At 40.2% G+C, this 26,677-nt stretch overlaps 2 protein-coding genes across 2 annotated transcripts in view; one reads left to right on the top strand and one right to left on the bottom strand.

Moving 5' to 3' along the window:
• The window catches only part of mtor (mechanistic target of rapamycin kinase), an 87,482-nt gene that overhangs the window by 28,163 nt on the left and 32,642 nt on the right, over window positions 1-26,677 (top strand). The window contains exons 29-32 of the mRNA XM_079557726.1: window positions 17,983-18,058; window positions 21,479-21,618; window positions 24,886-24,986; window positions 25,520-25,635. Of these exons, the coding sequence (XP_079413852.1) occupies window positions 17,983-18,058; window positions 21,479-21,618; window positions 24,886-24,986; window positions 25,520-25,635 (433 nt within the window). The remainder of the gene's footprint in view (window positions 1-17,982; window positions 18,059-21,478; window positions 21,619-24,885; window positions 24,987-25,519; window positions 25,636-26,677) is intronic.
• On the bottom strand, window positions 1,108-3,932 carry angptl7 (angiopoietin-like 7). The gene is made up of 5 exons (XM_079559271.1): window positions 3,208-3,932; window positions 2,287-2,387; window positions 2,019-2,213; window positions 1,693-1,888; window positions 1,108-1,609 (listed from the first exon to the last, which is right to left on the bottom strand). The coding sequence occupies exons 1-5, from the start codon at window positions 3,554-3,556 to the stop codon at window positions 1,440-1,442; spliced, it is 1,011 nt and encodes a 336-aa protein (XP_079415397.1). The 5' UTR covers window positions 3,557-3,932; the 3' UTR covers window positions 1,108-1,439.

Here is a 26,677-nt window from a genome sequence, read left to right as displayed (position 1 = left end):
AATATAGCCTATTAAACTGTTTTGACACCTCGTAAAACAACACACCCTTTTTTCCGCATTGTTGCATCTGATTGTTTTGCGTGAGAAAGCATTTAATGGCTGCTAAAAGCCCAAGGTCAAATCCTATTTACATTCACCCAGCGTACTGACCAAGTAATAAGTGCTGTATTGCCTTCTCTTGGTCCTGTGGAAAATGGTTGTAAATTCCTTTTACTGCAGTTGGTTTCCATAAAAATGTTAGGGCTAGCTTTTAGATCAGGCGGCCTCTCTGTGTAGACTCAATAGCAGCTGATCTCTTAACACTGTCTCCCATTGAATACTTAAAGCCCAGGCCATTTGTCACTGTCCACTGGTCCTTTTAAAGCCACCCTTAGTCTGCTGCGGTCGCCTTCCTAAAAGGAGATGGGTAGCTTTAATTAGATGTTTACCCAGAGTAAATGTCACCTTGTTAAAAGTCATACAATCCGACCAGGCCTATTGCTGGGGCCTGCGGAGACAGTGAACTCCTGTGTGGAGGCGACAGCCAAAAATTCTGAGCTTTTTTCAGGACAAACCAAATGCCAGTATTGTTTTCATTGTCGTATGGCATAGAGCGTGTGTGTGTGGTCTTTCGTGCTGTGACATATGATTTGACCGCAACTTTAGGAAATGGACAGAGGTCAGAGTTCATAGTAGTAGTCGTGGCGTCATTGTTAGACCTTGAATTGTTTGTGAATGGTTTGTTTGAAAGGAAGTTGAGTCGAGCTTTTTGAGCCTGTAGCATTTTACTGATGGAGGACAATCCAAATGTTTGAACATGCTTTCTCCTTTATGCCTTATGTTATGTGTGGAGGTCATTGTTTTATATATCTGCCTCTAGATGTTAACTTGACACACCCAAGCTACAAAATATGATTCATTTATGTGGATTATACTGTACCTCAGACTGTGTTATACACAATTCGCTTTAACATCATCAGTGTTTTGTTTAAAAATATGTTTATTTCCTATCACTTAAAACCACAAAATGACACAGCTGTACACATTTTACAAATGTTTTCATCACAAATGGTTAACATACCAAAACATATAAGTAAAAAAATTGTATCATACAAAACAAGTCGGTGGTTCTGGCAACTCTCATACGTACATCCATTTTAAACCTTTACGTCGTTGGTACATCATCCCAGTAAACTTGTGCTTTCAAAACAAAACGGACAATGAACCAATTTCCAGTTATTTTTCCAAGACAGTGGTAAAAGAGCATCCATCAAGGCTTTTAAAAAATAAAATATTTTTAGTGATAAATACACAAAAGGACTGTAATTTACAAAATAAACATGACACATTCATTTGACTAAACAATCATTGCATCTTCCATGTCTTTCTCTTTCCACTCAGCACAGCCTTTACAATTATTGACAATATCGTTCATTCATCATTGGTGGCATTTGAAACACTCAGGGGTGAAACTCCACTGGGCGGATCTTCATCTCCACTTTCTTCAGGGAGTAGTTGGGGCCATGCCAGCCATACCATGTGATGCCATCGGAGCTCCTGGCGTGATCGCCGTAGCGGTAAAATACTCCGTTCAGGTTGGAGTCGGTGCAGCAGTTGTACCAATATCCACCTGGGAAATAACAAAGAAAATATATGAGAATAAATGACGGTCGCAGTGTAGCTGACTAGTTTTAAATCTTGTCTTGCTCATACCTTTGCGCAGAGCAGCACAGTCGTCCACGCATTTGTCGTTGTCCTTGTTCATGGTGCTGAAGTTGGTGTTGTTGTGGTAACGCAGGGAGTCTCCGGCGTTGCCACTGTAGTTGGCGATGAAGAGTTTGTAGCTGTTGAGCTCATTAGCCAGAGTGAAAAAGCCATACTCAGCGTACCGGGTTTCTCCTTGCCAGTCCTGCATCGGAAAACACATGATTCACATGATTTCGGGCATCATTAAGTAACTTATTGCTGGTTTGATTTATCAGCACAACTTTTTGCAATAGAAACTGTCCTTTATTGAATATATGTTTTGACGGACGTACCTCAAGCTCGACCCGCAGCACACTGGGCTGTCTGGTAAGGCGGAAGATGTGCTCATTGCCCAGCCAGAAGTCTCCACGGATTGATCCAAATCCGTGCTTGTACTGCTTCCAGTCACGGTTAAAAGAAGTTAAGCCAATCTTGCGCCTTTGAATCACTGTCCAGCCACCTCCCTTTGTCTCCATATCACAGTAGACCTGAACCCAGAGGCCACACAGTCAGTCAGACTAAGTCCAAAATGTGGTGATCGTTTGAAGGAGTATTACTTACATTCAGTTCAGGTGTTCCCAGAAAGTCATCTTTAGGAAGTTTGTACTCCCCTGAGATCCTGTAGTTCCTGGTATAGAGTGATGCGCAGTCGTATATGGCATCTGGAGAAGAAAGATCTTTTCAGTTATGCTCAAACCATATGTATTTTACGAGGAGTTCAAAAATATGTCATAAATTGTTTCAGCTTTATGGAGATGGAATGAATTCATTCTACAAAAATGCGATTAGAGGGATTTCGTCCACTCTGGTTCCATCTTTCAGTCTGGCCATGCCATTATTGCGGCTTGGAGTTCATACGGTGAGACAAAACATTTACAAGTCTGCTGAAGGGTCTGCCTGCCCCCTCATTGCCGTCTAATCTCTTCCTGCTCTGCTTCTCCTGTCTTTAATTTTCTCCACCACTTGCAAAAGGGTTTCTGTGTTCTCATAGCCACCGACACAAAAGTGCTCCTTGTTAAGTCCAACTGTTAAGCTATTGAAATAATCAGTTACGTCATGCCCGTTGCCTTTTAAAGCTTTCGGCAGCAGCCACGACTGATTAGCTCCACTTTCAATGAAGATGAATGAGAAGAGTGTAGTGGCTCTGAAGAAATGTTTGAATCCAACAGTGCATTTGAACAGAAAACAGTGATTGTGAGATGTTAACAAAGACAGATTCAAATAGTTTTTTTTACTGGCTGTAGTATTACAAGTTGAATGAAATAAGTAACGGTTTAAGTGGCAGTGGAAACAACCGAAACTGAATGTAATCGGATGATCATTTTATGCAACTCTAAATACACACAAACACTTCTGCATTTTGTGTAAATAAAAAGCAAAATCAACTTATTAAAATCCCAGTAATTAAGCATTCAAAGCCTTAAATAGTGTTCAATAATTCCCAATAATTTGAGATGTTGCTCTACAGAATCAGAGTCTTACCTGATGAAGTCTGGGTAGCCGACTGCAGCGTTTGTAGCTGCATGATCTCCACTCGGTTGTTGATCTCGGAGTACTTGCTCTCGGCCTCGGTCACTCGGGCCTCCTGCTGCCGGTTCAGCTGGTCCAGCTCCATGATCTGCCTCACCACGTTCATCAGGTCCGTCTCCTGTTTGCGGTTCAGCTCCTCCACCAGACTGGTCAGGTTGGCCACTTGGACCTTAAGCGAGCGCACCTCATCGCAGCACTGAGCTTTCGACGGCTTTGGTAGAAGCGGTCTCTTTTTGGGATTCTGCGCCCATGTTAGTGCTATAAGAAGCAATGTAACCTCCAGGAATAAATGATATTTCATTGTCTGTGCTAATGAAAAATAAAAAGTCCTTAAAAAAGAAGTCACTGAAGTAAAAGCTCTCCTTGGTTGGTTCACCTAGACTGACTATTCCCAAAGTGAAGCCCTCCTCAAGCTGAGCATTTTAAATATTTAGCGCATGGGTCCTCCCCCTTCCTTTTGAGAGCACACTGTACTGACCCTCTCCAACCTCCTGAGCATGGACCTACCCCTGCCCCCTAACTATCCCCTCATCTTAACTTTCACTCAATGCTCTGAATTTCTGGCCTCTGTGTTCCCACTTCTGTCAGGTGTTGAAGCTTTCTGGGCTCCAAACCTATTTTAATGGTTGGAAGGGTAACATTAGAGAGATTAGAAGAAGCAAACCAGACTTCCAGAACTGTGCGTTTTCACTCAATTACTCCTTGGTACTTACTTGTGAGAATGCCTGGACTTTGGCAGTACCAGACTCCTCTACTTTTTTTTTTGCTTATTTAAATCATTAGAGTGGTTATTTCCTCCCGCTTTTAAGGCTTTAATTATCATTTTAATGACCATTTTGCCCCTATCCTCGGGGCTGTCAGTAAATGGGGCCCTCACACGTCAAGAAAGTCACTTCGTTCTTTTAATTAGAGCTTAAGTATACTATTGAAGCTACTGAAAATGTGAACCAGACGCGTCTTCTTGTTTTCTAGAGTAAAGTTTCAAAAGTGTGTCCATACAAGCGTTGCCAGAGTTAAATTAGCCGAAATTGGTAGCATTGGGAAGAAAGAATTTAAGTAAAAGGTACTGGTAAACAAGCCTAATGAATGTTTCCGTCACACATGTACTTTTTACTGTACTGTGTGATAATGGCGCTGGTCGAGACATTCAAAACTATTATAATGAATAATAGCTTAATATTCTACAAATCTTTTAGTATTTTTTCTTTGTGATCATCTTTTGTTGTGCTATTTATACATTCATTTATTTTATAATAATCAGTGTAAACCGACTCTGAAGGGTATTCATAGAGTGCGTCTGCCGAGACATACTCTGCTGGGTTTTCCCTGGATATTTAGGGGTGTTCTCCTCAGTCAGCTGTCAGCACTGTGGCCTGGTGGTGGTCTTGCCCCCCAGTGTCATGGGCCTGTTCTGCCACGGGGCTGTGGATGCTAATTGATTGACTGACATTGTGTTCAAAGTGCTGGCAGCTTTTAGGATGAAATTAACATGATCTCAGCACAGTGGAATCTTTGGGTTATTCCAACTTCTTTTTATCATATGCACTGCCAGTAGGTGAGGTTTTAGAGGAGGAGTTTGACACAGACTTGCACATACTTGTAAACCTGATATTTGTGGCTATAGAAATACACATATAAACATTTTTTTTATTTGACTGAATTAAGACCTATTCAAATGTGTGTCTTCTTCCATCAATGGTTGGGCAAATTACACTGAAAACAACCTAATGCATAATCCGCTTTGGTCTTACCGGGTAAAGTACTGCAGATATACATTTTCATTCATTTCAAATTGTTACTTGAATTGGAGTCTACCTTCATCTTACGTGATCTTAAATGACAAACATCAACTCGTTTTGATGCACCTCAGGCCTGTTATGTCTCCCCTTAAAGTGTTTGGTTTAACTGGCTGTTCAGTGTTTCCTTTGCTGGTCTGCTGAGGCCAAAAGGAAACATTTCACATTGTTCTGCTCAGCATCATCTGAGAAGCGAGGGGACTGTGGTTTAAGTGTAAATTGAATGACTCCTCTCACATTCTCTACTTGTTACATAACCGACTGTTGTTGCTTTGGTGTGTTTTGGAACTTTTCGTTTTCTCATTTCTCACACAGTTTGGCACATTTATATGTTCTTATGGTCTGGAGGATGCCTATTTTAAATTTGTACTGTAATATCTGGATTATAAGCTGCTAATTTTTTCACACGCTTTAAACCATGCGGCCAATACTACCAATACTGTTGCGTTTAGATATTGTGCCCGAGCCCCGACCATAAATTTGGGCCGTGATATCTTAAGGAGGAGTTGTCCTGTAGTTCAGCTCTTTTCCCAACTTAGACGGCTACCAGACTGCAGCGTGGGGAGGGGGAGGTGCAGGGGGAACACACGTGCTGAGTGTATTGGTCAGAGCAGTTTTAGTCACAAGGGGTTATAAAAAGTAGTTTTGGTGTTCATTTAGGGCGTAAAAGTATAAAAGTATAAATAGCTGCTCGTACGCTGTGCATATAACCTGTCCCGCACTGCACTCATCTCTCGGCCCTGGTGCAGAGTGTGCTCTCATGTTACAACATGGACAGACACCTGTGCCTTATAGAAAAGTTCAGCCTATATGCAGGTGCTCGTCATATAATTAGAATATCATGAAGAAGTGCATTTACTTCTGTTATTCAACTTAAACTGTGAAACTAATATATGATATAGACTCATTACATGCAAAGTGAGATATGTCAAACCTTTATTTGTTTTATTTTGATTATTATGGCTCACAGTTTGTAAAAACCCCAAATTAAAAATCCAAACGCTCCAGGATCAATTGTTTTTTGCTGTGTCTGGTAGGTTTTCACTACTGATGGACCCTGTCACCAGAAAAAGGAATCAAGTTTCTTTTTCACATAAAAAGTTCTAAAATGCACATTTTATCAATATAATAATCTGATCTACAGCAATTACATACAACTCATGTATAACTCGAATAAATGTGCTTTTCCACGTACATTTCCCATGTGCTTGATTGTCTCATCATTGTATAAGGTGGGCACTGGGCAGTAGTGCTAAGGGTCTTGCCTAAATACCCACACTGGAAGTTTGCTCATAATTTGCCCCAGTATGTGCTTAGTGACTCACTTCTCACTCTGCTACGATACTTCCCGCTTTCCTCCTGGCTCTGGCGTTCAGGAGCTAAGGAGGAACATCCAGCTGGATACCTTTTATATGTTCATGCATCATGCTGTTTTTCCTTTAAAAAACAGCTCCTTTAAACATTATCTAGCCTCTAACCATTTCTCGCTAGACAGTAAAGAATGCCCCCAACCCCCACGACAAACCCCTTTCCATTGCTTAGAAATACCACTGAAATAAATATTATGATCTTTTGTTTGCTGTAAATTGCACAACTTCTTAAAACAGTCAGTCTAGTTATGCACATTGTGGTCAGTGACAACACATTGTCTCACCTTGTTCAATCACAGCAGGTAAACATGGGGTTAGAGTGATGCAGGACTGCCAGGAGCCCGCATCAACAGGTTTATGTAATCTTGTTGGAGTTACCTCTTCCACCTGTCTGCCTCACTCATAGAAAAACAAAGAAAACAAAAACAGTTCCTTATTAAAAGTCTTTTAAGCAAAGATAGTTTAGCGCTAGAGAAATGCTGTGTGTATTGTCTTTGACAGAAGAGCGCAAATCTCCATAGACATGCATTGAGTTTTGTATATTTGTATTTACTAATTGTTCTCACATCCAAAGTAGCTTTTTTTTTTTTTTTTTTGCATTGAATGTTTTAAATTTTATGTTGTTTTTTTTTCATTACATTTTTATTTAATCTTTTATTTTATTTATTGGTTTATTTAGTCGGGACAGTGCAAGTTAATGAACAAGCCACACTGGATTGTACCCTTGGGCCAATTTCCATCTGTTGTCCCCCATGCACACTCTCAAACATCCTGGCCTATTGTACATGTTTTTAATGGTAGGGACTTTTAATGGTGTGATTTATTTTAATGGTGTGACAAGTGTGATTTAGAATCTATTTTTCAGAGGAGTACTGGCCCTAGAAGGGACTCTACTAAACTCCACACAGAAGGACTCAAACCAAATAGCATATTAGTCCATTTTGCTCAGGGCTCTGCCCCGACTGCCTGTCACTCAGAGAATAGACTTTAAAAAAGATAATCTTGAGTATCTTGTGTACAGCTCTCTGCCTAAATATGAATTGTGCTCTACAAAAAACTTGCCTTTCCTTCTTGCTGTGTGGCAATAATTTTACATGAATAAACATGAGATGATTTGCATTATATATATGACATATAATAAACTTTGTCAATGTCTTTCAGAATAAAGTCACAAATAAATTGCTTTTTGTATTCTCATTCCAAGATGGCTAAACTTTTATTTATGGCTAATGACTTAATTGATTTGGTTGGAACAGATCAGGTATAACAGTGATGCCTGTGGGAAAAGCAGAAATCACTTGCCGCCCTAATTGCTAAAATGAAAAACATTTGAGCAATGTAAATTGTATTTCAATTAATACTGAAAGTATTTGCTCCTATCTAGATACAAAATAACATTAAACGTTCATGCTTAAATGATCTTAAAATCGTATTGCATTTTCACCTCACAGGAGACGAGAGGCAGTAAACTGGTCACGTAGAGTAGCTTGAATAAACTTTTCCATATTTCCCCTAATGAGAGAGGCTGTATGCACCGGGGCAGACTGAACTGGCAGAGCCTCAAGAGGTCTGGTGGCTTTAGGCTGTGATCACTACCAGGTGGCCACTGACCGTCTGCTCACCGGCCTGGCACCAGGAGCAGGGACAGGCTGTGCTTCAGAGAAAGTCCATGGATTAGCTCGTATCCCCTTTGAGATGGTCCCTTCTTTGTGTGAGAAGAGAGTTAGATTACGTGGCACTACTTCAGACGGACACTTCACGACAAAGGGACATGAAGCAGTTGTTTCTTTGGAGGGAAAACTAACGATCGATTGTGCCAGTTTTTGTCAAGGATTGTGTTGTTTATCTTACACTTGTTTACTATCACAGAAGCTCAAGATAATGTTTTTTATTTGGAGCTCGCATAGTACAGTCCAGATCAAAGGTTTAAGACCAGTTGATACATTTTAAAAACCTTCATTTTTCATGGTTGGATTTTAACAAGGTTCCAAGTAAAGCATCAGTATGCAACAAGAAGAAAAGGGAGTGAGACCATCTATCCATCCATCCATCCATCCATTTTCTTCCGCTTTATCCGGGGCCGGGTCGCGGGGGCAGCAGTCTCAGCAGAGATGCCCAAACTTCCCGATCCACACACACCTCCTCCAACTGTTCTGGGAGGACCCCGAGGCGACACCAGGCCAGCTCGGAGACATAGTCCCACCAGCGTGACCTGGGTCTTCCACGAGGCCTTGTTGTGAGACCAACAATTAAGTAAACCTTTTATTGAAAAAACAAAACAAAAAAAGGGAAATGTAAAAAGTGAAATAGGCCGTTTTGCAGTTGATCTGAAGTGTATGACCACATGCCTTTAAAAGGCCAAATATGTGCAAAAAACACGGATTCTTCTTGTTATTCTTCTTGTATATTGAAGTTCTACTTGGGACCTTGATGAGATCCAACCAGGCCAAATGTGTGTGTTTTTTTTTCCTGTTGCCATTTTTCAACTGGTCTTTAAAGCAGTACTAAGTAACTTATTTACCTTAATAAATTCTTTCCGTAGTCTCTGTGGGGGTAATACAAGTGTTTATGGGATGATTGGAGGGTCTTTCATCTCCCCCTGGTGTCTCTGGCCAGAAAACCATGTTTGCAACTTGACTGCCCCCGGTGCGGAGAAAGCAATACACACTAATGTAATCACGAAGAAGAAGCTAACATGCTAACGGGCAAAGCTAACTGCGGGCTAACGTCACTTTAAACAGTATTTACAGCCAAGTTTGAGTGAAAAAAAATATTTCCATTGTATAATTGGTTGCACAGTAACCCTCTCTCCCTTCGCCTTTCCTGTCAGCGTAGTATTTACTCTCCAAGACAATTAATACATTAAAAAATCGTAACTTGCTACTACACCTGCAGTTGCGCTTATGGCCTCTAGGGGGAAGAGTTACTTAGTACTGCTTTAAATTTTGATTGGGACTGTATTAAATGGTTGAATATAGATTTTCATTTGTCCATTGATTTCTCTGTGGGTCAGTCCAAATTACAAGGATACTCCTTTTTTCACCTCCATGTACCTTTACAAGTTTTCATTTTGGATATTATTTTCTTCGCTTGTCAATTTGCAGGTCAATCTTGTAAGATTAGATGAGATAAGATGAGCCTTTATTGATCTTGCAATGGATAAATTCACTTGTTACATTCAGCTCTCAAAAAACACTCTGTGCAAAATAGACAGTAGAATGATGGTTGAAAATATTTGCCAAAACTTTGATTAGCCTCAACATAGTTTCTTGCTTAGCATCTTCCACAAGTAATCTTGAAAATAAGATCATACAACTTTCCATTGTTTTGAAGGGAAAACAATTACATTTTCATTTCGTTATGGTCTTATGCAATATCATCATGAAAGTGCTGGCGTGTGACAGTGGAAATATTTAATGGCCATTTTGATTGAAGTTAATTCAATATGTTGCTGTACGCATATGTTTTCTTTGTTTGAGTTTATTTACATAGCAACTGCAGCATTCCAATGAGGTAACTGTCATGCTGCATTGTGAGCCAGGAGCCACACTTTGTTCTGCTGACCCCTTGACCTGAAGGTGAGGAGCGTGGGGTGCATTTTGCGGGGCTGTCACGATGAGGATCTTGTGTTCTGAACAAGTGTGGAAGGGTCTTGTCCGCCCAAGAAATGTGATTACAGAATATCCGAGTAGAAGATGTCATCTAACCTTTTGTCATCGACCAAGATGTATCAATTATAATGCATTGCAGTTGATAAACAGATATTTTGTGATCAATAGAGATAACTGGATAGAATTCTGATTCCTGGTGACTATTTGGAAGCCTTAACTGAATTTTCCACACCTTGTATTATAAGTATGGAAATACTTATAATACAGTATATCAGTTATCAATGTGGATAACTGATAAGAGGTTTGGATGTTTAGATGTTTGGAGAAATGAAAAACAATGTTCTAGTCAGCTGGTGATTTAATTTCAAACTCCCTTTGGTCATGCACATCTCTGGATAATTTGTAAATCTAAGTCTGAGGTAACCGTAAACTATCCAGATCTTTAAATGAAGATGCATCAAAGCCAGCATCTGTATCTAATAGTCACAACATTTTATCCACTGAAGATGTTCTCAGAAAGCATGACATACTGGGGTCAGAGTATAATTGTGATAGAAAGGGTTCAGATTGCATTCGTAGCATGTTAAAGTACAGAGTTTGCAGAATAGTGTCTTTGTCCCCATCCATAAAGCCATCTTATCTGATGCCTTTTGAATGTGAGATCTGCTTCATCAGTCTTGGACAGTGCTTGGATTACTCATTTCAAAGCAAAGGATTCTAGATTGTTCGAGTAACTTGTAGCTTTCATGTATAAATACCTGAACTTGACTCTGACCCTAATCTTTTGTCATCTAGTGTGGTGTATCATAGTTCATGTTCAGAAAGATCATATTGTGTTCTGAATTTATCTCTGGAAAAAAAGAATATTCAACTTAACCTTAAAGCAGTACTAAGTAACTTGTTTACCTTAATACATCATTTTCCCTCTGGGGGTAATACAAGTGTTAATTGGATGATTGGGGGTCTTTCATCTCCCACTGGTGTCTCGTCAGAAAACCATCCTTGCAACTTTCCCTGTTCCACCCCGGAGCAGTAATACACACTAATGGAATCATGAAGAAGAAGCTAAAAGGCTAATAGGCAAAGCTTGCTGCGGGCTAGCGCCACTTAAACAATATTTATAGCCAAGTTTGAGTGAAAAAAATGATCTCCATTGTTTTGGATGGACAATAGCCCTCTCTCCCTTTGTCTTTTCTGTCAACGTAGTATTTACTCTCACGGACAATTAACACCTGCAGTGGCTCTTATGGCCTCTAGAGGCAGACTTGGTACTGCTTTAAGTTGCATTGTAATTATGAAAATCGTGATGCATTTTAGGTGGTTTACCTCCTTCAATTGGTCATGCATTAAAAAAGTAGGGATGCACCGATACCACTTTTTCTAAAACCGATACGAGTACGAGTACTTGGATTTAAGTACTCGCCGATACCGAATACCTATACGAGTACAAGGCATTTTCTTCAACATTCTTACTTTTTTTTTCACAGCTGACTGGTTTGTAATTAGTTAATTTACTCATGTACATTTCCTTAAGTAAAGTAGGCGACACATTTAAGAGCAGTTATATTAGAATTGTGCTGATGCCATTTATTATTTATTTTATTTTCATTCAATATAATTTTTAATTTTTATTGCACTGTCCATCATAGACAGAACAGCTCATGTCCAAAAGCTCCCCAATGCCTGTGCTTAATTCATATATTTTTATTTAACAATAGTATTGAGATGTTACTTAAATGGTCTCTTTTCGTCTTTACTTCAGCTCCTGTAGATTTTCTCGTGTGTTTTGTAGCAACTTAGCGAGTAGCTACAGCGTTTTCATTGTTCTGCTGCATCTCATTTTCGCTCAATATGGACATACAATATGTCTTTACGTTGGATTTTCTGGGGACTTTTTAGTCGCTGGGTTAGTTTTTCAGAAGAATAAACCCCTTTGCATAAAACGGCGTCAGAGTGGCCAAAACTGCGCTAGCCGCGAGTTAGCAACGTTAGCCTGTATGTTGTAAACACTGCAGACGCTGCAGCACTAACAACATTTAGCTCTGGTTAAATCCAGCACAGACTCTGATTTAGGGAGTGTCATCTGTAATAAAGTCAGCTCTATGTGGAATATTGTATTTGCACTAAAGAATTCTCCAGTTTGTTGCTATTTTCTCTCCTCAGCTGAGAGCTGCGCCTCGTAGGTGCGCTGGCCGCACGTCAAATGGTATCGGTTTCTGGTATCGGGACCTCATGAATGAGTACGAGTATGAGTACAAGCCTGTGGTATCGGCCCGATACCCGATACTGGTATCGGTATCGGTGCATCCCTATAAAAAAGTATTGATTGTGTGATACAACTTCTGAATAGTCTAAAGCAGGGGTCCTCAAACTATGGCCCCCGCGCCAAATCCGGCCCACGAGATGATTTAACCTGGCTCCTGACTTGTAGAGCTCAAATCCCCGAGTATGTCAAAAAAAAAAAAGGAAGTCTCTGGCCCACTCCTGTGCAGAGTTATGATTTTTTTTTAAACTAAATAACCAGTATACTCATTCCAGCCACTAGGGGACAAGTTAAATAAATAAAAAGGAATTCCACAAGTGTGGGGGGCCACGTGTGGAATGACATAAGCGATTAGGAATATAAACAACACATTATAGCCATGTGGTAAATGAAGCTTACCACCACAGTGTGGATGAATGAATAATAGTAATTACTTTACACATACAAATATATGTGTCATATATTTGATATATATATATATGACACAATATGTCAAACTTGCTTGTAAAGCACAATACAAGTGTAAACAGTAATTCATTTGGTCACATTACGCAATGATGTTTTATTTGAAAATAAAAATATATGGAATACCTGTGCTATTTCAAATTAAAACAAAGTGTGAAGACTTGATTACTATTTTTGCAAACCACTACAACTAAACAAATGTGCCTGGAATCAAGTGTTGATCTTGTGGATATAGTAGTGGAAATGACTGTGCCAGGCTAGTAATCTCTACTTCACAACAGGCCTGCTGCATTTTAATGTGGGTCATACTATTCTATCTTATAGCCAACCCCCATCACAGTCGGGAACGATAATGGGCCCCCAGAGAAAAAAGTTTGAGGACCCCTGATCTAGAGTTTTGTAAATCAGTACAGTATAAATAAGTGTAAGTTGCTGCTTTTGTATACCAAGAAACGCATCACACTTCTTACATGTCATCAACCTAATTTAATTATCTTTGTGTCGTTACCGTTTTTTCCCCATGCACCTCCATATTTTGTGTACGGTACGGTTCATATTCACATCACAGTCATCCATTCTGCTTCACTTCTACTCGTACTATGTTGTGTATTTTTCTTTTACTTAATCACATTTTCATTTTGAACTACATTTCCATGTGGTTTCCTCCTTTCATTCATTTTTATAGAGCAGTCTGATTGAAACAGCCTATCCAAACAAACCTGTTGTCAGTGGTATAGTGTTCCTTTTCAAACAAAACTCAGCCCTACAGCTTCCATGTTAAAAATCGGAACATTTCAGGTGGCATTATCTTCAGCCGTTATAGCTGTTACAATGTCGACATTAATTTCCAGACAGAGGAAAAACACAAATCTTGGCATTTTGTGTTTGGACAACCATTGACTACTAGTTGTAATGGCGTTCCATTTCACTGGAACTGACAAATGCTTGTGTGTCGCTAATTAGCTTGACTGTGTGTACGCTACAGCCGTTCTTGACACTTCGTTTCTTCATAACCTTTACCTCATTCTTATTCTAAGGAAGCACTTCGGGTCATTAGCATAACCAAGCCAATACTGCCACCTCACGCAGCTGCTACCTATTTAGGCCTTTTTTACATCCAAGTGCCCAGCTTCCATCAGATGCTGGTGACGTCACTGCTTTCCTAGACGTAGACTGCTAGCAACAGGCCTGCGCAATGGAAAAGCTCCCCAGAGGTGCTAGTTTGTGCCGGAGCAGTTTACCTCACTCTCCATGGGAAGTTGATTGCATTTTGGCTGGCCAGCAAGTGAACAAATCTTCAGGCATAAATAGTCCCTTTATCAGACTGAGAAAAAAAGATGTATTGTTCCCAACGTATCGAATCTATAAGCTGCAACACATTGGAATATCCTTCGATTAAGGGTTATTGTCAGTGAATGAGCTCTTTATATTCTCAGTGGGACTGAAGGATTCCTACCAGACTGGCCATTCATGCGCAGCGGTGCTGTGATGCAGATGGTTACCTTGCTCACCTGTGGTTTTTTTATCCGACTCTGTCATTCAGAGAATGGCGCTCATACAGGAACAGCGTTTTAAGAGAAACTAAAATAATCTAGAGAGCTTTCACTCTACGTAAGCAAGAGGCAGTGTGTCTTGTTTTCTGTGGGATGATCTCCACTAAACAGTAGCTTAATAGTGAATTGCATTGTGTACAAGTATCAAAGAGATTCCTGGTTCTACACATGTCACAATTCACACACATTTCTACCAAGTAGCTACAACTCCAATTCCTCACTTCCGAATCTGATCAATGAGTCACGTTACGGTAGAAAGAGTGCTAGTTGGGACATAAACAAGCATTTTCACAGAATTTTAAACCCCTTTAAAGACCACAGCAGCGGCAGCTCTCTGTTCTGTTGTATTACTTTGAAGGCCTGAGTCATACCCAGAGCACATGGCTGTTTATATGCATCAACAAAAAAAGACGTACTTGTACAAAAAGACGAAGCTGTAAGCTTCCGATTACAGCTATTTTTAATGACTGTACCACAGAGATTGTATGATCTTCCAGGCTTTTTAATTTTACTTTGTAATGCTTTTAGACCGTGATTCCCGTGTCCTGCAAATACAGTATTGTGACACATGTTTGATTTCGGACTCTCTCTCATGTTTGTGCATCACATTCGCCTCAACATTGACCTAGCGTGTATTTCAGAAGTGAGGAATTCAGTATGCAGGCTTTCCCAAGTAAATCATTTTATCGAATTATTATTTTGAAAAAGTGGAATTTATTATTAACTCAGAGCTCAATCACTGAAAATGACTTCTGTCAAATAGTGCCTTTAACAGATATGTCACTGTTGCTTCTTGTGTCTTTAAAAAAGCAGCATTATGACAGTGTCCTGTCTCTGTCTGATAGTATTTTGACTTGAGCAGGGCGTTATGCGAGCCGTGACATCTGGATACGTTTAGATGGAGCATGCTCAGAACTGGCAGCCAGATGGCTCGGGCTGAGGGACAATGAAATCTCCAGGGCCTGCACCAGAGAAGGCTCCCTACTTGCATTTGTCTGTCCACATCTGGGTACCTTTAGCATACCTTCACCGCTTTGTGTGATTGGCTGCTGATGCTTCACCGTTTCCCTCTATTTGGAGTTTGGAAGTTGATTATTTGACAACAAGTAGTTTGTTTGCTCCATTGGCAGATTACATAGTGCCAACATACCCAGGAGGTTCTGTCACAGAACATGGTGGTACATAACAATGTTCAACTAAATTTTATTCTTTTTCAGTCAGATCTTTGTCAACTGCTTCAACAATGCACTTTTGAAAGAGTTCATTGCTTGATTTTGAGAAAGGCAGTAAACGAAAGAAATAGAAATGTTTTGATTATTGAAAAATGCATGACAAATTGATTCATTTCTTTCTGAATTCTCCAGTGTGTAATCATATTTAATAGAGGCCATATTGTTTAAATTGTCTGGCGTTGTGTACTGTATTGTCTCACTAAATGAATTTGCATACAAAATGCACATTTACATTCTTACTGAGCATATTCCTGATATGAGTTGAGTGAAATCCTCTACCTAAAGATGTCAAATTTATTTCACATCTACACATCTTAACTTTAGAATCTTGCAACTGTTGAAACTTTTAGCCTAGTGTTTGACTGAAACACATTTATCTTTCACTCTATGAGGAGCCTACAAGAGTTAGAAAATTGTACAAAGTACTACTAGTCATTGTGAAGTCACAGTTGTAGACCATGTGTGTCTCAGACCTTTCATGTACTGTAGCTGCAAGCTGCTTAGCAAATCGTTTGTCTAAACTGAACTGAAGCTGAAACTTAATTATAGCCAAGATCATCAACAGCACAAGAAAATTAATATAGAGAGCTAGCCATTTGAAAATATGGCATTTATCAAATGACCCCCTGCATATCTTTTCTTGCTTCACACTATATGGATGACGGCTCTTGTTGTGATTTTATGTTACTGGAGCATGCGGTTCTGTACCAGCGGCCTCTGAAGCTATGACCACTTGCTGGGACATTTTTATCACATTTCTGACCTTTAGCCCTGTCTACGCCGGCCTCCTGACAGATACACTCCAGTCTCTCTCATCCCCATCGTCTGCTGTCCTCGGGACTCCGTGCATACCAGCGCTCTTCAAACGCTGCATTTCACAGATGTATTGGCCATAGCCGTGCCTTAGGAAATCGAACAGACTAGTGCTTCACCTGACCATTTCCAGATGTGGTGGCGGTAAGGGTGAGTGCCGAGTGGACAAACAGGAACCGCAGTGTCCTGACATATGAGACATCGCTTGACAGAAAAGCATGACGAAGCAGCGAAAGGGTCCTTTGTGAGTCAGAATACACAGGGTGCCTCTGAAAATATGTATCCGCTATGTCAACGCATTGGTTTTGAGGATTTGCACTTTGTCAGGGTCAGTTTGACGAGGTTTCCACACTTCATTTTCCACCGCTTTCTATGCCTGTGCAATATCTCACCAAATGATCGTTATCGCAATATTAGTTGTGAAAAATATCACACTGAGATCTGAAGTACAGTATGACTGAGAGTTATGCCAGTTATTGTCATGGGGGTTGGTGTTGTAGGCCTTTCCGAGAATGAGTCTAGACCAATAGTTTTCATTTAACTTTGTGAGGAAATGCTGTATGTTTTAGGGCTGGGACAAAATATCGCATCGGATCGGAATACTTTGTGCTGCAATACTACAGTGGGGAAAAAAAGTATTTGGCCAAAATCCATTAGAATGTGAAACTGACCAAATACTTTTTTTCCCCACTGTAAGTCAAGTATCGCAAATACTTTCAATACTTGTGTTTTGAGGCATTTTTATTGTTTTCCAGTAACAGTTACACAGCACTTTGATACTTTTGTGTTAATGCACTTTTCAGACTTAACACTTCAATAAATGTCAAATGGCATTTTGGTTTATAAACTTTGGACACATGACTTTTCACACATTTTAAGGTGAACATATTACTTATCATAATTACTTACTGTATCGTGATACGTATCGGATCGGCCCCTGAGTGTCATGATACGTATCGGATCGGCCCAGCCCTAGTATTTTATATTACCGTATTTTCTGGACTATAAGTCGAACCAGCCAAAAAATGCATAATGAAGAACAAAAAAATAAGTCGCTCCGGAGTATAAGTCGCACCAGCCTTGGCAACTACTTGGGTATGGAGGAGAAACTGCACCGTTGACAAGCCTCTCCCGGCATAACGTTGTTCAAGCTGTCATTTGTGAACTCGTTCCTCTAGCTGTGGCCATCCAGCTTTTAGCCCGCGATTAGCTTTTTTGGTTTTCTTCATTGCAGAAAGAGTAGCCTCCGCTATTCGCCAATCCCTCACAAGTTTCTCGCTTACTCCACACTTTTTGTCTGCTACTCAATAACCATTACTCAATAACCATAACAGGAGTAGCAGATACTGGTACACAAGCCTAGAGCGCCCTCTAGCCAACTGTCAGTGTGAAAATGACAAATGTGTGAAATTATATATTTTGATATATAAGTAATAATAATAAAAAAGTGCGACTTATAGTCCGAAAAAGACGGTACTTTTTTCAGTTTTCTAGAAGGTTACAGCAACACAGTTTGAGTGAGCCGTCTGTTCACCAACACCAAACTTACAGTTCACATCAGCTGTCAAAATTAGGTATTGAAATTAATGTTTTCTTTTTTTTTGTATCTGTGCTTTCTCCACAGTATCAACAATAAACTGCAGCAGCCAGAAGCTGCCTCTGGAGTGCTGGAGTACGCCATGAAACATTTTGGAGAGCTGGTAAGACGGCCACATCTCATAAGTATACAGTACAAAGCTAGTTAAATTTCAACATCTGAGCAAAACTAACTCGTCCATAACATTCAAATGGGCCCTGAACGGACTGCGCTGCATGTGGAATAGCCATCTCTCGGTTTGATCAGTCATCTAGGGAGCGCAGCACTGTGGGATTTCTCAGGCATATTTGAACCTAGCCATGGCCTAGCTGCTATTTTTGATGCCAAGTATAAATGAGGAGTGTTGGTGAGAGAGAAAAGGGTGGGAATATATAAATAAGACATTGTATGAAATTTAAAGTATTATTAAAACAATTCAACAAATAAAACAAAGGACAACATTGCACTGTTCACACAAGCTCGCTGCTTCAACCTTCGCTCAAAAATTCGGCCTTGGGTCTGATCTGATTCACACAGAAGTCTTTCATAAACGGCAGTAAAGTGGAAAACATTTGTAGAAAGAATGAGACACGAAGTCTGCTGCTTGGTTTATTGAACACAATAACAGTAACACCAGGCACAATGTTAACAAGTGATCTTCATAAAAAAAGAGAGAAGAAGAAATCTGACTATTGAATGGAGATGCACAACAAAAACACATTTCACTGTACATTGAGATATTACATTGCGCATGTTTCTCTCTATTTCATCCTACAACTTCACAGATGTATGATAAATCTCTGTTACAACTGTTATCATTGAAGCCCCATTTATTCCCAATTGCAGTCAACTGGACACAATCATTGTTTGTAGTCTTACTGGGTTTGTTCGCCCAAAAATCTGACTGGACTAGTTCAGTCCCATCCTCCCACACCCATGAGCCCTCGGTCTCCCTGTCGGACAGTCCAATCCAAGCTTTGTTATGGAACATACCCAGGACCTGCAGCTCGGTTCTGGTCTTTATGGTGACCAGGCGCCCTCCGCGGTTCTCACAGTCCTCCTTACTTCTTAACCAGTTCCTAGTCACAGCTTTACCAGAGATGTAGTAGCACTTTCTGTTCAACTCAATCCATCCCACAGCACATGGGCCTATCGGAATTTGAACAAGGTCAGAAACCGAAGTTAAACTATAGTCTCCTATTATTTTGTAACAATGTATCACTGAGAACATGTAAGTTTTTTCCTGCTTCATACAAATGGAAATGTAGTGTTTATTTATAGCCCTGATATTGCCATTTTTCTGACAATGTATTTGACGCAGTCTCACTAACCTTTTTCTACAGGCACGTCTTCTTTCTTTTCTGTGAAATTGTTGAATCTCGCTTGTAACTCCTTCACTATAGAAGTCAGGTTTTCATGACTTATTGGATCCTGGCTCCAAGAGGAGAGTGACCTGAAACCTACCATGAAGTAAAAATCATAAAAAGATGTATTAGTGTTTGATATTTTGAAGCATACTCCCCATTTTGTCCCTTCTCTTACTATGAGCAACAAATCCCAAGATCACAGCCAGCAGAATAAAGACGAGCAGTCCAAAAAACACTCTTGCAGCTCTAGACCTCCTCCCTAAAAGAAAACATTTTAAATTGAAAGCCTTTCTTCAGATCTAATAATTCCATCGCAAGTCTTACCTGCTGTAAGATTTCTTCCATCGCTGAACATCATTATTTTGTCATACGGATCTAATTTGCCGTCTGAAACATATGTAACATATGCTCCCGACATGTTTCAGATTTAAGGGTGAAATATTGTGATGCACAAAATAAGGAACTGGCACCAGATCACATATGCTTACATCGAGGAATAAATCAAAAACAGGATGTGAAAGTGTGAATCTCTCTTTTTTTGTGATGAAATGACATTTTGCCTTGGACAGTAGAAAACAACACTTTGATGTAATTTTGTCTTGTCTCTCCAGCTTATTTGAATAATTTCATTCGTTAATGTAAGGCATCAGCAGAACAGAACATGATGCAAGCCATATATACAAGAATAGCTTTCTTCTTTTTAACATAAAGGAAATTCAGCAGAGTTTGTCAGTAGTTATTTGTTGCCTTCTCTCATTCACTGTGCATGCACTTGAGACAGTGTAAGTGTGTTGCGCCATACGCCAAGGGTTAGGACCAACTCAAAGAACCTTCTAGAAACACTACCGTCAAAAGCAGGGGTGTCCAAGCCACGGCCCACTTATAATTGGCCCGCTGCAAATTCTTAAAACATAATTGAGTTTCTATTTGAATTTCTATTAAATAAATGGATAGAAAGCTGTAAAGCTGTTTTTTTTTTTTTCACTTTAAGCATATTCAATTAAAAAGCATAGTTAACATTTTATTGAATTTGCTAACTTACTTTGCTAACTAACTTAAGGTGAAGTTATATATCTGACCTCTACTGAGTGCGGCCCAGTTGTTTGTATATTTTTCTGTATGTGGTCCTCAGTGAAAAAACTTTGGACACCCCTAGTCAAAACAAAGCCAAATGCAATATTGATCGAAAACAGCGGAAATAACATATCAGTAGTATCACTTCCTAAAAATGTTTAAAAGTTGTTGTTTTTTTATTATAGAAAGACCGCACACCAGGTATAACAAAAACAAAAGGTATATATATATTAGAGCAATAAATCCTTTTCGTAGTCCCTCTGGGGGTAATACAAGTGTTAATGGGATGATTTGGGGGTCTTTCATCTCCCGCTGGTGTCTCTGGCCAGAAAACCACAATTGCAAATTGACTGCCACCGAACTGGAGCAACCAATACACACAAATAGAATCACGTATAAGAAGAACGGTCAAACCTAACTGCGGTCTAGTGCCACTTTAAACAGTATTTTCCCCATCCTCTTTCCCCCTCGCCCCGCTCCACAATCAAGGATGAGAGAAACATAACTGCTAACCATTCACATGGTTTGACAAATAAAACATCTTGAATCTTGAATCTCTATTTACAGCCAAGTTTGGGTGAAAAAAATGATTTTCATTGTGTAATTGGATGTACAATATCCCTCACTTCCATAATGAGTAAAAAAATTGCAACATGCTACATCACCTGTAGTTGCACTTATGGTCTCTTGGGGCTGGAGTTACTTATTGCTGCTTTAAAAGACATAAATGTAATAAAAGAGTTTTACTTTCTATTCCTCTGAGCCAGCTAAGATTAGCCCCTCCCACTCAAAGTTTCGCTACAACCACATGTGCCAAGCATTGTAATTAGTATTATTTTTATTATCTCTCTATTGTAAAAGCTGTGCAGTGAAGGAGAGCAAGAGGAAGGCTCTTAAAGTAGAAGGTTTCAATGTGCACTTCCAGGAACGTTGTTGTGAGGCCACCTTTAAGCAGATGTGTTGTGGAGAAAGGTTTGTTTTTTTCTTGCTTTAGTATAGTGGTCACCAATGACAAGATAACCCAAATTCACAATAACCACCGCGTCCCTGCTTCAGCCACCAGACGACTAAACAAACACCATTCATCCTCTTCTTTGTCCTAGGAAATCCAAGCCACCTGGTATGAAAAGCTGCATGAGTGGGAGGACGCACTGGTTGCGTACGACAAGAAGATCGACATGAACAAAGAAGATCCTGAGCTGATCCTGGGCAGAATGCGATGCTTGGAGGCACTGGGAGAATGGTACGTATTCTATATCATATCAGTGGGATTTATACTTATATGATATAGAGAGAAACTTTTAAATAGGTCACTAAGTCTGGTTCAAAAGCACATTGTTCCTTTGAAATACTGTGTGAGCAATGATAAAGATGTGTTATACTTTATGATGTAAAACACTTGTTGTAGCTACACATTCTCATTAAAACTCTGGCGATGCACTTCACTTAATGCTCATATAAATGAAGCACATGATTGCCTGATAGTGATAAATGGTGGTTTCTTTGTAAATGTGCTCGATGGAGAAATGTGAGGTAGTTCTTGCTCTAGGCTCTTTGAATGTGCTCACAGAGCGTGGGCAGCCTTTCCCTAATGAGCCCTGACATTAGAACTGCGATGACAGGCTGAAAAGAAAAGAAAATGGTTTCTTTGAGTTGCCAGAGTAATATAACCGGGACATGTTTGACCAGTGGTTCAGAACATTGCCGGTCCAATGTGACCTCCCACCTTCACAGAGTAATACTTTGTGTCGGGTTCATTTCGCAAGAAAATGATTCATGTGTTTTTAAGAAAGTGACTCTTCTCAACAGTGACATTTCTATTTGTTTGGGAGAGTTGAGCAGGTCTGGATATTATATAACCACTGACCCGCTCCTGAGTCACAGAAGATGACACGTGTGGACACGATGTGCTTAGTCTAGGTGAAGTGCAGTTCATTTGCTCCAACCTTCTGATGAATTGCTAAAAAATGGAGTGACCTTTTCTATGTCAGTTACTAAAATAATGGCTTCATTAAGTTAAGAAAACACAGGGCTTTTTATTTGCATCTAGTTGTTCTTTTCTAATTGATTGTTTGTAACATTAATATGCTGAGGATATTGTCAAAATATTGCTGCACTTGTACAGTTCGAACATAATTCACAGGCAGACAATTGTATTAAGATTAGTGGTGGGCCGTTATCGGACTCTTATCGGGCGATAAAAAAAATATCGCCGTTCATCTATTCTCAAAGCTGGGTTGGGAGCTCTTTCAAAACAGCGACATAAACAACTCATTTCATGGCCACAGCCCCAAACGAAACAGCGCAACTTTATCACCAAAAGTTCACGAGAGCCTTTTCCAGCTACTTTTCAACCGCGAACAGAGTTTAACCGCAGCACTTACTGAGTTTGGAGACGAACTTTACAGCTACTTTTCTCCGAGTCCGTTTGCTTCTCTTTCTCCGCTCTCTGCTGTCTCCTCCGCCGCCCGGCTGAGGCCCGTTTCCTTTTCTGATCAAATCCAAATAAATACGTCCCGCATCTTCGTGTTTTCGACGTTTATCTCCATTTTGACAGAACTTTCCCCAAGTTGAAGCTCGTAGTAGCAGTAGCTGCAGCAGCATTGAACTGCGTTGTTGTGACAGTGATCACGTGACACTGTTGACACTGTTGACCAATCAGGAGACGCGCACATGTTTAGGTTAATTTCAAAATTAATCTAGATTAATCTAGATTAAAAAAAATAATCTATGCCCACCTCTAAGATGTTGTGTGGGCAAAATAAAATGTTTTGTTTACCTTTTCTCTGAGGAGTCACCACAGAATTGGCTGATTTCGGAAGCAGGCCCCAGTATAGATCTACAGTACTACACACCTAGTTAGCCTTTTATGCCCAAGCCAAAACTCTCATTTTATATTCTACTCACTCATTCTTCTTTAAAGCTGCTCTCAGCTACTCCTTTTTGCCGGCCTGGAGTTGTTGCATTCCCACATTGTATCGCTCGATGCGCCTCCTTCGAAACCGCTAATCTTTTCCCGCAGAAGCAGCAAAGAGCTCCACACCTCCCTTGCCAACACACCACTCACCTGCCCTGTACCACGTCAACACATACACGTGTAGGGATCGCAAATGTTCCAACAGTTGGCGCACTAACACAGTCAGAGTTTAGAATTATGACAGAAGTTCACTAAAGATTGTGAACTGATAAACATTTGACTAAAAGTATTCAGAAGCAAATATGAGCAAATATTCTAACTGTATGGGCCCGATCTTGAGCATCAAAACAGAGACGATAGCGTGACATTATCACTTTGTGATATTGCCACTCCAGACTTAGCGCATTTAAGTGGGTGGAGACACACACATTTTCCTCCAACCAGATCGACTCCGCGTCCAGGAGAGTGGTTGTGTGGGGTGAACATGTGCTTTTGTTTTGCTTGCGTTCACGCCAAGCGCGGGCCGATCCGCGCCACAGTGGACGCTGTAGCTCTTTTTCTCTCGAGACGTGAACATCGTTTTGCTCACGATGGGGTTAATAAAGTTTTTAGTTTGACCTGTGAGAGCCTAAGGCTTAAGAAAGAACGCAAGACAGCGCAATGTAAACGAGGAAGTGAATGTCAGCCGTGTTTCCATCAGTGCAGTCACCTCCTCTTGTGACGCCCCCTCACAGGTGGCGGAGGCGAATGGCACATATAGCGCCGCCACTCGGAAAATAATTCGCCAAGAGCCTGCGCCACCCCGTGCGACGCCACAAGATCTGGCCCTATATGTTGCTCCTCACAGTTGTATTCACAGGTTTTAGTAGAATTCGTGACGTATGACAAATCACTGTACAATCAGTAATGGTAAAATAATGGATAATTGTGATATTTGAGCTCAAAGAAGTACACATCTGTTGAAGAAAGTGTACTAATCATTCTCATTTTAGAAATAAACATCCTCCAGCTTATGTACTCCCTTTGATCTGATTTGTTCCAATCTAGCACTGATGTTGTTAATGAGGACTATCTCTTGATTATGTCAAGCTTAAGCAGAACGGAGCACTTGAAGCATGCCTGATGATATACAGTAGGTCAGGAATAAACATGGTCTTTCTTCTTGTGAGCGTGTCAGCTGTTATTTGTTGACTGATCTCATACAGTAAACATGTAATGATTTACAGAGGGCCTGACCTCTAATGGGAAGTTTAGATTTAACTGTGCAACTTAAAGCTTTCTTTTGCAGCTGTGGTTGGAGGTATGGTGTATAATCTTACCATAGTGGATAGTAAAGATTTCATGACCTCACAACATCTCATACTTTCCACTCGAGTTTTTTTTATTCCTTGCAAGTTTCAGTTTAATTCCTGTATCTACTAGTTTTGTAGAAGATACTGAAATGTTTGCGAAAGTCCTAACGTGTGTTGGACGTGACTATGATCGATCAACCATGAAGGCAGATGACCAATGAAACTGGTCACTTCACTCTTGTTCTATTACCGAAGATAATCTGGATGTTTTTGTGCTAACCCTGGTCCTAATGTTTTCCAGGGGCCAGCTTCACCAACAATGCTGTGAGGAGTGGACTCTGGTCAGTGAAGAGACCCAGGCTAAGATGGCCCGGATGGCTGCTGCGGCTGCCTGGGGTCTAGGTAAATAGCGCACAGTGTATAAATCATTGTGCCAGCATTTTCTCATTACTGGGTAATTTGTTTTAATGAAGATGGAGTTTTAATTCAATTCTGTTCCTACAATAAACATCATAACATTCTGGAACAGCCATTTTAACCAAAGTGTCAGTCAGACCAATTACGCCATCACTGCAAACCAAACTCAACCAGATTGTTGAAACTCTCGTCAAACAATGCAGCATCTTTCAGACCTTTCTTACATAATAGTCAATCAATGACTCATAGTCACAACAAAGACAGATGTGATTGTGAATGACGAAAAGCAGCGATGTCTTCAGAAACTTGTGGTCTGTGGCTTTCTCTTTCCACACGCACTCGTAAACTCTGAATATTTATACCCTGTGACAGCCCCCTTTATGCAGGCCACTTGTTTTAATGTTGTTGCAGAGCCATAATCATTAACATTTAAACAAAGGTACAATAGAGTTATGCTGCTACGTTCCTTAACAGTCGTTTATACTAATAGTTCTCAATGCTGTGTTTTTGGTCCACAGGGCACTGGGACAGCATGGAGGAGTACACGTGCATGATTCCCCGGGACACTCATGATGGGGCCTTCTACAGAGCAGTGCTAGCCCTCCATCAGGACCTTTACTCCTTAGCACAGCAGGTGGGTTACATCACTTTCCCCCCATTGCCCTGCGGGACACTTTTCTCACATTAAAAGCACATTAAAATTCTACATTTTCAGTAAACATCACATAAAGACTGTTCTCGGGGGGAAATGGCTGGCTGCTGCAAAAGACATTAGACTTTGTAATGAGCATTGAAAATGTGTGAAAAGAGAAATGAAAAGACAAGGTCACAAAGCACAGTGACGGGCGGTGCAGAAAAAAGACACTTTTAAAATGTGAAATGAGCATGTTTAAAAGAAGCTATTACTTAATTATTATTTTTCTGTCTTCATTTAAAGGAGTCATGTAAAATCTACTTTATTGAGTTTTACACCATGTTAAAACGTTCCCTCATCAAATACATACCTGGAGTGGTATTTCACATTCACGCAGTTTTGTGTGATTCTCGAATTATCCTGTTTCTCTTTCTATGGTGTCAGACCTTCAGCCTGCACTTCCTGGATACAATTGCGTCATAGTTAAAACCCAACACTGTCCTCCACATTCTTAAAGCCCATAGTTCAACAATATATCGGCCTCAAAGTGTGTTCATCACACTGTGCTGAAACTGTAAACTGCGCCGTAAATTGAAACTGAAAGTGTTTTTTTAATTAAGTTATTCCCACAGCTGCCAACAAGAACAGCTCCAAGGAGCTCCAGCGCCTCTGTTTCATTGTTACTATTTAATTCTTACATAATTTCAAATTAGAAAACGTAAAATATCAACGCTGAGGCATCAAAATAATGTGTATTAAAGGAATAGGCCACCATTTTTACATACTGAGATATGTTCTTACCTTAGCTTGGACGAGTTCTTTAGGACCTGTCTGGTCTTCCCCCGTGCCTTCAGTCACGTAAACACAGCGCAGACGGCGTTAGCATTTAGCCTCTCCCCCTCTCCACTATAGCTCCAAAAGGTCAAGATAGAAGCTACCAAGCTCTTCCACGTTTTCCCTATTTAAATATGGTTACGTGAAGTGTTACACTACAAAGTATAATTACACAAAATTAAACAATGTGGATTTTCTAAGCGGATAA

The sequence above is a fragment of the Gobius niger genome (genome assembly GCF_951799975.1).
Source record: "Gobius niger genome assembly, chromosome: 6".
In the NCBI taxonomy this organism is placed as follows: domain Eukaryota; kingdom Metazoa; phylum Chordata; class Actinopteri; order Gobiiformes; family Gobiidae; genus Gobius; species Gobius niger.
This window is presented reverse-complemented; position numbering and strand designations above follow the sequence as displayed.

Bases quoted from the DNA above. Each gene is read 5' to 3' on its own strand.
- angptl7 (XM_079559271.1), bottom strand. From the start codon at position 3,556: ATGAAATATCATTTATTCCTGGAGGTTACATTGCTTCTTATAGCACTA. The intron at 2,388-3,207 runs GTAAGACTCTGA...TTTCTTCTCCAG, and splicing joins GGCTACCCAGACTTCATCAG to ATGCCATATACGACTGCGCA. The intron at 1,610-1,692 runs GTATGAGCAAGA...GTTATTTCCCAG, and splicing joins CTGTGCTGCTCTGCGCAAAG to GTGGATATTGGTACAACTGC.